The sequence below is a fragment of the Penaeus monodon genome, chromosome 17 (assembly GCF_015228065.2).
Source record: "Penaeus monodon isolate SGIC_2016 chromosome 17, NSTDA_Pmon_1, whole genome shotgun sequence".
Lineage (NCBI taxonomy): Eukaryota > Metazoa > Arthropoda > Malacostraca > Decapoda > Penaeidae > Penaeus > Penaeus monodon.
The window spans coordinates 21,380,402-21,394,441 of NC_051402.1; the positions used below are offsets into that span (position 1 = coordinate 21,380,402).

At 41.1% G+C, this 14,040-nt stretch overlaps 1 protein-coding gene across 1 annotated transcript in view; it reads right to left on the minus strand.

The window, feature by feature from the left end:
* LOC119583615 (probable maltase-glucoamylase 2) overlaps positions 1-14,040 on the minus strand; it is a 74,534-nt gene that overhangs the window by 14,798 nt on the left and 45,696 nt on the right. The window contains exons 2-5 of the mRNA XM_037932196.1: positions 10,809-11,621; positions 9,834-10,619; positions 9,476-9,643; positions 9,251-9,276 (exon numbers count right to left, since the gene is read on the minus strand). Of these exons, the coding sequence (XP_037788124.1) occupies positions 9,251-9,276; positions 9,476-9,643; positions 9,834-10,619; positions 10,809-11,621 (1,793 nt within the window). The remainder of the gene's footprint in view (positions 1-9,250; positions 9,277-9,475; positions 9,644-9,833; positions 10,620-10,808; positions 11,622-14,040) is intronic.

Below are 14,040 nucleotides of genomic sequence, written 5' to 3' on the forward strand. Positions count from 1 at the left end.
AAATTACTTTTTAAAAAAATTTAAAATAGTTTTTTTTTTGGTTTAAATCTTTTTTCCCTAATTTTTTTTATTTATCAGCATAAAATTTTCTTTTGAATTTTTTTAAAACACTTTTGGGGAGGGGTTTTAAAACAGCATTTTGGTCAAAATCCTCACGTATTTTTAAAAAGTGTAGGGAATTTGGGTCAAGAAAGCCCAGTAGTTTTGGGCCGGGGATTGAAATTAATCTTTTTGTCCGACTCCTGTTCCTGTATATTTTCATTTTGTGACGGGCCGGGGTTTGGGTGCCACTTTTTTTGTAGCGGGGGTGTTAAAACCCAAATTATTCTTTGTGCTAACTGAAGAGCGTAGTGATATCACGGGAAAAAAAGGGTGGGCAAGGGTGATTCAGTTTGGGAATTTTTTAACAGAATTCCTGCAAAAGCCCTGGGAAAGGATGAAGAGCTATAGCACACAGTGTAAAATTTAAATTTTAAAAGGGAAATAGCGGAAAAGAATGAAATCTCACAGAAAAAGATGCCCAGCAGCCAAAAAATAAATTTATCAAAAAAGGGTTTTGGATGATCCCCCGAAAGGGGCCGAAAACCCGTCTATTCTTACTAATGAGGGGCAAATGGAGTATTTTTAAAAAATCTATTATTTTTTTTTTGGGTTTGGGGAAAAAAAAAATCATATAAAACTGGGGTTTCTTTTTCAGAAAATGTACCTTTTAATAAAATTTCAACACTACTGACTAGAAGGTTGATCTTCTGCCTGAATTTTTTTTCAAAGCGTAAAAAAAAAAACTTTGGACAATTCTTATGAAAAAATAAAAATTTTATGAAGAAATCACTAAAATGGTCCTTTTCAAAAAAATTTTCATTTTGACTGGGTTTTGAAAATCCCCCGTTTTATAAAATGGTTTGGGGGCTGAGGCCAGGGGTAACCCCCCTCAAACAAGAAATGCAAGGGAGCCAAAATTTTTACCCATTATATATGAAGAAGAATATGCAAAGTGTGGGCCCAAGTTGAAAAGGGGAATGGGAAAGATGTTAGATGATGGATGGATGGTTTAAAATTCCCATAGCTGTGGTTTTTTACAAAGTAAAGAGTGATAAATGTCAAGGCTGAAACAGGGGGAAAAACATTGGGAAAAAATTAATATAAGGTTCGAGCCTGGTCAGGGGAAAGGGGGGTTTTTTTATCGATTCAATGCGGCATTTCATTTTTCCCTTTTCATAAAAATACCTTTGGTAATCTGAAATTAGGATTTGAATTTCTAAATCAATTTTCCCCCGAGTTCCCAAAAGGGGGTGGCGTAAAAATTCGCGTATTTTCCAAATATAGTAGAAGGGAATGTTATGGGGCTAGTAAGATACCCCCCCTAGGGGCACACTTTTTTTAATGGGGGTTTTGGGGGTGGCCCCGGTTGGTTTAGAAATTGGCCCCCCGGGTTTTTAACCCCGGGGTGGGCCTAGGTTCGAGTCCCGGTCAGGGAGGTTGTTATTTTTCGAATCAATGCGGCATTTCATTATTCCCAAGGGGTATTATACACACGCACGCGCGGGGCACACCCCACACCCCAAAACACACACAAACACACACAACAACACATATATTATTTAAAAATTTTTTTAAAATAATATTTTTTATTTATTTTAGAATTTTAGATATAATATATATATATATATAATTATATATAAAAAATGGGAATACATATTTATGCTCACACAGGCACATACCCAATTACATATAGACATACATACAAACATACATACATACAAACAAACATATACAAAAACACACACACACACACACACACACACACACACACACACACACACACACACACACACACACACACACACACACACACACACACACACACACACACATATATATATATATATATATATATATATATATATATATATATATATATATATGTGTGTGTGTGTGTGTGTGTGTGTATATATTCATATAGAAATCAACTGATATGCAGTTACTTAAAGAAATAGATGCTGATATTTTACGAGAGAACATTGTATTTGATTGTATCCAAAAAAACATAACCAGTTAGTTCCATTTTCATTAACCTAATGTTAATGGATGGCAAGATTACAATGCCATGCCCACTGTAATGAAAAGTGTATCTATTGTCTTAACACATAGACGGTTCTACAAGTGCTTGCCACCTAGGAGTCCGCTATTAGTCTTACCTGTCTCATCTGTTTACCCTTTTCCTTCATTTTTTGAAAGCTTCATTTCTATTACTTTATTGTCTTTGATGTTGTTAATATATTAATAACAGTTTAATAATCATAATATCAATAAGAATTCTCTCTTTCTTTCTTTGTTGGATTTCTTGGCTATCAATCAGCGGCATGTGGCCAAGGTTATTAAGCCAATGGATCCTATTTATTCTGTCAATCTATATAAGGTCATAAAGTTTTGTCTCCCTTCAAAAAGTGATTAGTTTACTGATGATTTTTTCATCATCTGATAAGATGTTTATTAGTGTAAATTCTTTATTTTTTTGTTGGAAATAATATTTTAATTTTTGTCTATGTATATTGTATTTGTTGCAGACTGTCAGGATGTGGTTGAGGGTGAGGTTTGTGTTGCAGATGTGACATCTTGGGGGAAAACTTTTTTTCAATATAGGGAGTGAGGTGGATTAATCTTGAACTGTTGACCCTAAGGCGGGCCAACACCACCTCCTCCCTTCTCTCCTTCCTATGGGCTGTGTCCCACAGTTCTATGTTTTGTTTTATTTTGTTTGTGAGTTGGAGGTTGGTCCACTCACTTTCCCACAGGAGATATATTTTTGCTTTTATAAGAGACACAAAACACCTGAGATCTGTACGGACTATGCTAAGGTCCAGATCACCAGTTGACCCGGCTAATTTATCAGCCTGCTCATTGCCATGGATACCAGAGTGGCCTGGTACCCATATTAGCTTGATTGATTTATTGGCACCATGTAGCTTACGAATGATATTACCCAGAAGTTCATTTTTGGTGGTTTCTAATGATTTAATGGCTTTAAGTGAACTTAATGAATCAGAAAAAATAACTATTCTATCGTGGGTCGTCGATAGTGCAAAATCAATGGCTTTCTCAATGGCAAAATGTTCAGCAAGAAAGATCGATGTATGATTCGGCAGTCTGAACTTTAGTTCACATTCAGTCGACCATACACCCGCACCCACACACTCTTCTGTCTTGGAGCCGTCGGTATATATATGAAAAAAAGGGAGATGTTTAACAAGGATCTCTCTGAACCTCTGGCGTACCTCCACCTCCGGCGCCATGGCCTTAGCTGATGGAAGCCAGGCTTCCATGATGGAAAAATTGGGAGTTTCCCATGGCGCTATATTTGAATGAGCCAGGGTATCGATGGTAGAGAGATCTATACCGACTTTCTCGACGAGGTCGTGGAGTCTCGTGGCAAAGGGCCTAATGCCACTATTGCCATTAGGGTGGCTCGGGTCTCGAGCCACCTTTGCGGTATAGCTCAAGGCTAACTGGCCGCGTCTGAGTCGGAGGGGAGGTACTCCTGACTCCACCTCAAGACGCTCGATCCGAGTGCACTTCAGGGCTCCAAGACACACACGCAAACAGGCATTCTGCACAGCATCCAAACCTTTCAAACTTGTTCTCGATGCCGAACCATACACGATTGACCCATAATCTACTTTAGACCTAATCAGGGCTTTATATACCATTAGCAAAGACTGTCTATCAGCTCCCCATTTGTTACCAGAAATGCACTTTAATAAATTAAGTGCTTTTTGACATTTATTCTTTAACTGACCAATGTGGTCTTTCCAACTGAGTCTACTATCAAAAAGGAGCCCAAGAAACTTTGCAGAATTTTGTATAGGTATTGGGTGGTTGTCTAGAGTTAGCCTGATGTTCGGCTTTCTCCTACGTGAAAAAATTACCCCAATACTCTTTCGAATGGAAAACTTAAAACCCCACTGGAGGCCCCAGTTATGAATCATATCCAGTGCCAATTGGATGCGACTTGCTGAGAATTCTGCATTATTGCTGGAATGCCATAATGCACAATCATCAGCGTAGTGAGTATTTAAGATTCTGAGGAGGAGCTGGTAAGATGTCATTGATCATACATAGAAATAATGTTGGTGACAAGACACTTCCTTGTGGGACCCCGTTTGCCTGGACAAAAATGTCCGAAAAAGTGACATTGTCGGAAAATAATTTGACAGTAAAAGTTCTGTCAGAGATGAAATTTTGAATAAAACAAGGCAAGTTTCCACGTAATTCAAGAGCATAAAGTTTTTTGAGTAGGCCATATCGCCATGTCATGTCGTAGGCTTTTTCTATATCTAAAAATACTGAAATCAAAAAATCTTTTTTGGCAATAGCCTCTTGAATATGACTGTCCAGCTTTACTAGCTGATCGAGAGTTTGGCGTCCCTTACGGAAGCCGCACTGCTCGTCAACTAGTAAATTACTGGAATTTAAAAAATGCAATAGCCTACTGTTAACAATTCGTTCCATGACCTTGCATAAGCAACTTGTCAACGCAATTGGGCGGTAGGAGATGGTAAGTCTGGGATTACCCCCTCCTTTCAATATGGGAATGATGTGGGCGAAGTGCCATGAGTTTGGAAAAGTGTGACTTTTCCAAATTTCATTGTACACTTCTAGCAACTTAATCATGTCATCATGATTATGATGCTTCATCATCTCATATCGAATCTCATCGGGGCCTGGGGATGTTCCTCTACGGGCTTCTAGGGCTCGGACAAGCTCATCCATTGTAAGATCTTTATTGTAATCAAAGTCATCTCCTGTGGCAAAGTGAATTTGTTGCAGCTCAGCCTCTTCCTTGATGGTCAGGAAGGTGGGATGGTAATTAGCTGAGCTGCTTGTATGAGAGAACTGCCTGGCGAGTGCATTAGCAATGTCTCTAGGTGAATCGAAATTAGTGCCCTCTTCAATGATGTTATTGATTTTGAAAGATGGTTTTTTCTTATTGATTTTATTAATAGTGGACCAAACCTCTGATATTTTGGTGTTGCTGTTAATTTTAGAGACAAAGTTCCGCCAGGAGTCTCTTTTCGCTTGTCTTATTATTCTACGAGCCCTAGCTCTTGCTAGTTTGTAATTGCAAAAGTTCTCATTAGTGATGTTATTTTTGAAAAGCCTGTAGGCTTTATTGCGTCGGCACAGCGCCCTGTGGCAATCTGATGTCCACCATGGAACTCTATGCTTAATGCTATCTGTCGAAGTTTTAGGAATGGATAGCAATGCTGCTTCTATAATCGAATTCTGATTATTGTTTACTTTATCATCAATGGTTTCTCCAACAAGTTCGAGCTTGACGCTCCTTGTGAAGGCGACCCAGTCTGCTCTTTTTACGTTAAATTTAAGCGCTGAAGGCGTTCTCACTGTGTCGCATGAATATTTAATCAAAATAGGAAGATGATCGTTTCCCAACGAGTCGTCAATGGTGTGCCACAGGCACTTGGCTGCTATTGATGAAGAGACCAGTGATAAGTCAATAAAGCTCAAATTACCGGTATTATCGTCCACCCGCGTCGGACTACCATCATTCAGAAGGACTAGATCAGACTCATTAAGCAACTTAACTACTTGCTCACCTCTACCATCCACCCGCAGGGAACCCCATAACGTATGATGAGCATTAAAATCAGCTAAAATTACTTTATTTTGTGGCAGACGTTCCTGAAGAGCAAAAAGCTCATCATAGGCTATCACTGCATCAGGTGGACAATAAAGTGAACATATAGCCAGATACGTGCCGTTAATTTTTACTTTGCATGCGACAAACTCCAAAGTAGAATCAATAGTCACTTCTGTAAAAGGGAGGCTTTGGTGGATGTACATGGCGACTCCGCCTCCACCCCTACCCTCACGATCCTTCCGACATAAATGGTAGTTCCTCAGCGAAACGACCTCGTCAGAGACGAGGTGTGTTAAATGCGTTTCTTGGAGAACTATAATATCGGGAGCATAGGACGAGGCTAATGATTTAAGGTCATTTACTTTAGATCTAAGACTTCGACAGTTTTATTGTATAATGGTCGACGCGAAGATTACGTTTTATGGGGTTTGGAAGTGCCTTGTCCACCAGTTTTTTTCTTCTTTTGGGAGGGAGACGCCTCCTCTCCCTCGCTTCCCGGGGACCTCTCTCGGGATGGTTTGGAGACAGAAGCCTCCATGTCCTGCACCTCCTGGCGAGGGAGACGACTGACAGATTGCGATCTGCTATTCTCTCTCGAAAAGCCGATCGCGAGCCAGACGAAGTCCTCACAGGAGTAGCCCGGACGGGAAGGTGCGCTCTGGACTGTGATTCAGTATCATCCTCCTTATGATGTTTAGACTGGGTTGATGCAGTCATTTGATCAACCAATTTGGTCAAATGATATACTTTAATATTTAGTTCTTTAACGGTTTGTTTCAGTTCAGCATTTTCTTTATCCTTGGCTGCAAGCTGTTGACTGACATTACTTGCACTAGGGGTGATGTTAGTTACTGCTTCAGCATAGGAAGTATCGGGTTTGTGTGTCAAACTTTCCACTTTCCTCTTAGCTTCAGTATAACTAACTTCATGCTTTCTCATATATGCTAATGTCTCAGTCTCCTTCTTCAGGACGCTGCATTCAGCAGATCCTGACTGATGGGGACCTCCACAGTTAGCACATTTGGAAATCTGGCTAGTACATGTAATGGTGTCATGGGCTTCAGCACATTTACGGCATACAAATTTACTCGAATCTTTATCAATACATCTTAATGAGGTGTGTCCGAATTTTTGGCATCTATTACAATGCATTGGCTTTTGGACATAAGGTCTTACTTGTACACGTTCATAACCGACATTGACATACTCTGGGATTTTATTCAAAGCAAAGGTAAAAAAACACAGTCCAGTTTTCGTTCGCACATTCCCATCCTTCTTGGTCATACAATGAACGTCCACTACGTCTTGGTCCTTCATGCTCTCAAGAATTTCACTTTCTTCCATCGTCCTCAAATCCCTGTGAAAGATTACTCCCTTATAGGTATTTGGGCCAATAGGGATAGTTACTTTAACTCGAAGATCATGAATTTGCGTCAGCTTAAGTAAATCCTTAATCTGGGAGTTGTATTGTACTTTAACAAGGAGGCTTCCATCTCGCAATTTTTTGACAAAATCAAAATCGCCGTCCACTTGACCATCAAGGACCTTTTTGATGATAAAGGGGTTCACGTTCAAAAGCGATTGATTTTCATTCACGCATTTAACATTCACGAACCTCGCATTCTCTGTGGGGATTTTGAAAAGTGGTCTTCTCGTTTTGTCGTTAGTGGGGGTTCCGTTGTTCAAAGTCAGATTGGTCTGAGAGTGGTCATGAGTCGCCCCTCCTCCTTGAGGAGGAGAAAGGGTAGCCGGGGTAGCATTCGTCCTGGGTATCGGACCAGGTCCGACCCCTTGTCTCAAAATTTTGTCCTGAAGGGATCAAAGGCTCTTAACTTTTGGTATCAACCTAACAGCAATAGCTAAGAGAGTAAATCAGTTTATTCGTCCTCTACCCCCCCCAGTGGAAGCCTGGTTGCGTTCTCCAGTACCACATCGAGGGATCGACTTATGTGTGGGACACTTCCCTACCGCCGAACTTGCCTAGGCGAAGGACGGTAAGTAGATTTCCCACTCCCCAAGCGAATACGGGAGTTCACGAGGAACTCCGGTAGGCTCAGGAAAGTCACATTAAGATAAAAAATTTAGAAAAAGAAAAAGTGCGCCCAAAGGACGCCCCAGACTACTGAGCCTCCCTACACAGGGGTCAAAGCCCAAAGAGCTACCCTGGTGTAGAAGAGAGCTGCGGGTCTGAGGTGGGGTGCTGACTACGACTACTGTAGCCTCGTGTCACCTGCAAATCTAGAGCACTGAAGGTGCTGGCAAAGCACAATAATGTTCTGTAATCTACAGGATTTTACTTTAAATTTATTTACTTTACGAAACTCAGAAGCAATAATGCCTAGCGAGACGAGAGGCCCCGGGCTCCAGGGTAACTCTTGTGGCACAAGACTTTTTATTTATTGGTTCTGCGTTTTATGTAAGGTGCGTCCTCATCAAAGGTTCATACACGAGTGCAATAAGAATGATAACAATGTCAGTATTAATAGTACTGGAAAGAAAAACATTTTCCCACCAATTCAAGGAATGGGGAAATAAGAATCGGGTCACGAGGGCCAGCTGATAGACTCCTTGCTGGCTGGGCACACGTGGAGCCATCTGTATGTAACAAAACTCACTAAAATCTGAAGGGGACAGTAAATAAACCCGATGACACTGGTTTAAACCACTTAACTTTTTCCCAAGGGTATTCTGACAATCATTAACGTGTTGACGTCATTAGCTCCGCCCCCATTTTCGACCTAGTCAGTCTGTGCAGTTAGTGTGTTTACAGTGCATTTTATTTGAAAATGGTTCAGTATTAATAATAATAGTAATAATAATAATAATAAAAATAAACATTAATATTTGTAATGAATAAAGGTGAAAAGGCGAGGCTTAGATCAGAAGTTGTCAACTAGGATTTTCATTTAGACGGACTGGGTCTACCTGTGGTTGACCCACATTTCGTTTTTCTCAAAATATGGCAACTGAAGGAATATATATATTTTACTAGTGTTACTGTGGATTAAGGAACTATGTGATATAATGGGAGGGACTGGCCAAATGAGAGAAAATAAAATGTATTATTATTTCCACTCTTATCTTTATCATTATTATTATTACTGTTATCATTATAACTGGCACCATTTTTATTATTATCATATTGATTATCATTATTATTGTTATTATTATCATTTTTATTATTGCTATTATCAATATCAGTATCATTATCATCATCATTATTAATATTATTATCATTATTACTATTATTATTATCATTACTACTGTTATTATTATTATCAGCATTACTGTTATCATTACTATCATTCTTACCATTATTTTTATTATAATTTTTGTCACAGAAAAGAGGAATTTCCTTCTTTCGTCCATTTTTGTCTTGCCATCGATTTTTTTTTATTTTGTTAATTTTTATTCTCTAAACATTTCTGTTGTGGTTAGTGGCTCTTTAGTGAAATAAATAAATCACACATTTTTTTAGTGTCTAAGGATGTATCGCAATTACGGCCATATCACCGATTTTGCAGAATATACAACAGACAATGATTGCGCGAATATGATCTAATGTCAGCACATAATCGCCTAAATCCTTACCTTGTTCCGAGGTGCTGCAGGAAGTTCTGGGGAGATATGTCTCAATGTGAGAAACAGGTTGCCCATCATATATATATATATATATATATATATATATATATATATATATATATATATATATATATATGTATATATATATATATAAATACAATAGGTACAATTACACCAATCTTTATATTCAAAAGATATACCAGTCAGAAGAAAGAGTGAATTAAGAAGACTTACCTTCATATTGATCCTTTCGTAGTTCCTCAGTTGTGGTTGGATCCGTCCCATTTGGGGTTATATCTGGCACAGTTGTGGTTGTATCCGGCTCAGTTGTGATTGTATCCGACCCAATTGTGGTTGTATCCGACTCAGTTGTGGTTGGATCCGTCCCAGTTGGGGTTATATCTGGCAAAGTTGTGGTTGTATCTGTTCAGTTGTGGTTGTATCCGGTCCAGTTATATATATATATATATATATATAATATATATATATATATATATATGTATATATATATAAATACAATAGGTACAATTACACCAATCTTTATATTCTGCAGATATACCAGTCAGAAGAAGAGTGAATTAAGAAGACTTACCTTCATATTGATCATTTCGCAGTTCCTCAATTAGATTAGATAAGGCTCGGACCTGATCGTTCAGAGAGTCTAGATCGCTTGAAAGATCGTCAATCAGTGGCGTAATGGTTTCATTCGCCGTTGATGTTTTGCTTTCCAGACCTTCTAAGCTGGACGGGTCAAAACTGATATCACCATTTATTAGTAGAGTAGAGATCTTCACAATGACATTCTTAAAGCACAGGATTTCATCGTTGCTCGCGGCTGCAATGTTCCTAATGATCAGGAGCAGGAAGTTCGTCAGCACATAGTCAGGAGATGCAAACCAGGTGGAGTCAGCGATAGTACAGACGGGGATGACTATCATGATGCCGTCACTAACGCTGATGTCAGGGTCTGTAATTGACCTCTTCCGCCTTACACCACCGGAGAGCAGGCCAAACAACCTACTGAGGGCCAGTTGGAGCCCCTTGAGACAAGTTATCTTTTCAAGAAGGGCCTGTGTTTGCGCAGTCAGTTGATCAATCTGCACTTGAAGCGCCTGCAATTGTTCGTCGATCGATGGCGTGGGTGTGGTTGTTCCTACGACAAGTGTGGTTACATCTGGCAGAGTTGTTCCTACTTCAGCTGTGGTTGCATCCGGCTGAGTTGTGGCCGTTCCTACTTCAGATGTTGCCGTTCCTACTTCAGTTGTGGTTGTATCCGGCACAGTTGTGGTTGTATCCGGCTCAGTTGTGATTGTATCCGACCCAATTGTGGTTGTATCCGGCTCAGTTGTGGTTGTATCCGGCCCAGTTGGGGTTATATCTGGCAAAGTTGTGGTTGTATCCTGTTCAGTTGTGGTTGTATCCGGTCCAGTTATATATATATATATATATATATATATATATATATATATATATATATTACATACATATATACAATAGGTACAATTACACCAATCTTTATATTCTGCAGATATACCAGTCAGAAGAAGAGTGAATTAAGAAGACTTACCTTCATATTGATCATTTCGCAGTTCCTCAATTAGATTAGATAAGGCTCGGACCTGATCGTTCAGAGAGTCTAGATCGCTTGAAAGATCGTCAATCAGTGGCGTAATGGTTTCATTCGCCGTTGATATTTTGCTTTCCAGACCTTCTAAGCTGGACAGGTCAAAACTGATATCACCATTTATCAGTAGAGTAGAGAACTCCACAATGACATTCTTAAAGCACGTGATTTCATCGTTGCTCGCGGCTGCAATGTCCGCTATGATCCGGAGCAGGACTCTCGTCAGCACATTGTCAGGAGATCCAGCCCAGGCGGAGGTAGGGACAGTACAGACGGGGATGATCATCATGACGCCGCCACTAACGCTGATGTCAGGGTCTGTAATTGACCTCTTCCGCCTTACACCACCGGAGAGCAGGTCAAACAACCTACTGAGGCCCATTTGGAGCACCTTGAGACTAGTTATCTTTTCAAGAAGGGCCTGTGTTTGCGCAGTCAGTTGATCAATCTGCACTTGAAGCGCCTGAATTTGGTCGTCGATCGATGGCGTGGGTGTGGTTGTTCCTACGACAAGTGTGGTTACATCTGGTTGAGTTGTGGCCGTTCCTACTTCAGATGTTGCCGTTCCTACTTCAGTTGTGGTTGTATCCGGCTCAGTTGTGGTTGTATCCGGCACAGTTGTGGTTGTATCCGACCCAGTTGTGGTTGTATCCGACCCAGTTGTGCTTGTATCCGGCTCAGTTGTGGTTGTATCCGGCCCAGTTGTGGTTGTATCTGGCTCAGTTGTGGTTGTATCTGGCTCAGTTGTGGTTGTCCCTGGAAAGGAAAGTTTTCTACATAAGTTTTAAAATTTACTGGTAATTTAAGGAAAAAATGTACATTATGAGAATGATATTAATGATTTTTCGTAAGAGAGACTCTTCCGGTTCCTTCTTAAGGACTGTACCTGGCCCAAGGTACTTAAAGAAAAGCCACCTCCATTTAGTCTATATAAAAAAGAAGAAAAAAACGGAAGTGAATTTTCCCCAGATGATTCAGACGCTTATTTATGATATGGAACACCTTATTATCATAAATACAATGGTGACATTTTTATTTTACTACTAGAAATTGTAAATAAATCGAGTAAATCATACAAGTAATTATTTATCTATTGATTTCTTGCATTTCTGGGAGCACTCCAGCACTCATTAGCTAAGTGCGGTGACATCAATAGCTCCGCCCTTTTTTTACGCCTCACATTTTGCATGGTATTTTTTGTTTCCTCGATACATTTTAACAATACCATCTACAAAAGCGAGAAATTTGTGTCTTTCCACAGCTTTCCATACGGCCGTAAAACTTCAAAACATTGGCTTGATGCATGCAAAAAATCTGTCACACTTGAAACAACTGAAACCTTGGCATCTGTTCCATGTATTTTTCAGAGGAGTGTTAATTACCAAGTGTCTTATGATGGCATGAAACTTTATTTGAAATTATGTTCCTGTCTGACAACCGTCACTAATCTTTAAACTACTACTCACACACACACATACACGCACACATATAGATATTATCATCATCATCATCAAGGGGCTAACGCCGACGGGGGCGCATGGCCGCATCTACCCTTCGCTTCCAGCCACGAGGATCCCTCGAGGCGAGTCTCCAGGCAGGCCCACGGCCCATCTCTAATTCCTCGCGACAGGTCTCATCGAGCTGCCCAAACCATGATCTCCTGGGTCGCCCCACAGGTCACCTCCACCCAGGGTTGTCTCGCAGAGAGACAACCTGATGACCAGGGTCGTCCACAGAGCGACGAGCTAGGTGGCCATATAGCCTAAGTTGGCGACCCTGGATTATGCAATAAGGTCCCATACCAGTCTCACGGTGTAACCGCTGGTTGGACACGTAGTCCTGCCAACTGTACCCCATGATCCAGGAAAGGGACTTGTTACAAAAGGTATCAAGGTGAGACTCCTGGACAGCGTCCAGGTTTCACTTCCATAGAGCAAAACTGGCAGTATCAAGGCCTTGAAGACACGCAGCTTGGTCCTTCTGCATAGGTACCAACATCTCTTGTTGATTGAGTTCATGGCCAGACCAGTCCGTCTACTGACTTCTTGGTCTGACAGCCCAGAGATATAGACTACGCTACCAAGGTATGTAAAACTCTCTGTAACTTCAACGTCCTTGCTGCAAGCATGGATCAATTGAACAGGTTCCCCAAACAGGCCCCAAAGTCCTGAATCTTGGTTTTGGTCCAGGAGACCTCTAGGCCTGCATCAAGAGCCGCCACCAGTGATTCCAAGGGACTCAGATAGGATAGCAACATCGTCGGCAAAGTCAAGAACTGAGCCTTGATATTGCCTAGTGTTGCTCCACACTGGCTTTGGCTAGTAGCTCTGCCCATTATCCAGTCCATACAGGTGTTGAAAACTGTTGGTGCAAGGACACCGCCTTGCCTCACCCCTGAATTAACAGGGAAGAAGTTTGATAGACCCCCACCACATTTTACAGCACTTTCAGTACCAGTATAAAGGCTTGCTATTAGGCCAATAATTTGTGTTGGAATTCCCCTGAGTCTCAGGATCTCCCATAGCGATTCCCGATGCACCGAGTTAAATGCCTTCTTGAGGTCGATGTAGGTTGCAAAGCAACCCACGACCAAACTCATGATGGCATTCCATAATTACTCGAAGCACTAGTATACGGTCTATTGTGGACTTGCCAAGAGTAAATCCAGACTGCTCCAGTCTCTGATGCCTCAGCAGGTAGTTGCAGATCTGTTTCAGAAGAAAGTGGGCGAGAACCTTGCCTGATATGCTGAGCAGTGTAATGCCACGGTAGTTGCTACAATCTCAATGATCCCCTTTTGCCCTTCCAGAGAGGGATCACCACGCCCTCAGCAGGTCAGGGGGAATGGTACCAGACTGCCAGATTGCAGTCAGGACTGTATGCAGGCCCCGAGCCATAGGTTCACCCTCAACCTATAGCATTTCAAACAGGGATACCACATATGCCTGCAGCTTTCCGACTCTTCAGCTTGGAAATCGCCATCCTAACCTCACTGATGGGTGGGTCCAGCACAGGCATTGAGACATCGCTTGCATCCAAGCTAACTGTTGGAGGGCCTACCTGGTACAACTGTTCAAAATACTCTGCCCAACGTTCACGAACCCCAACAGATGAGGATCTTCCACGCTGATTGGATGCAGTCATTGTGAGGAGGGCTAGAGTCAGTTTTCAGGGC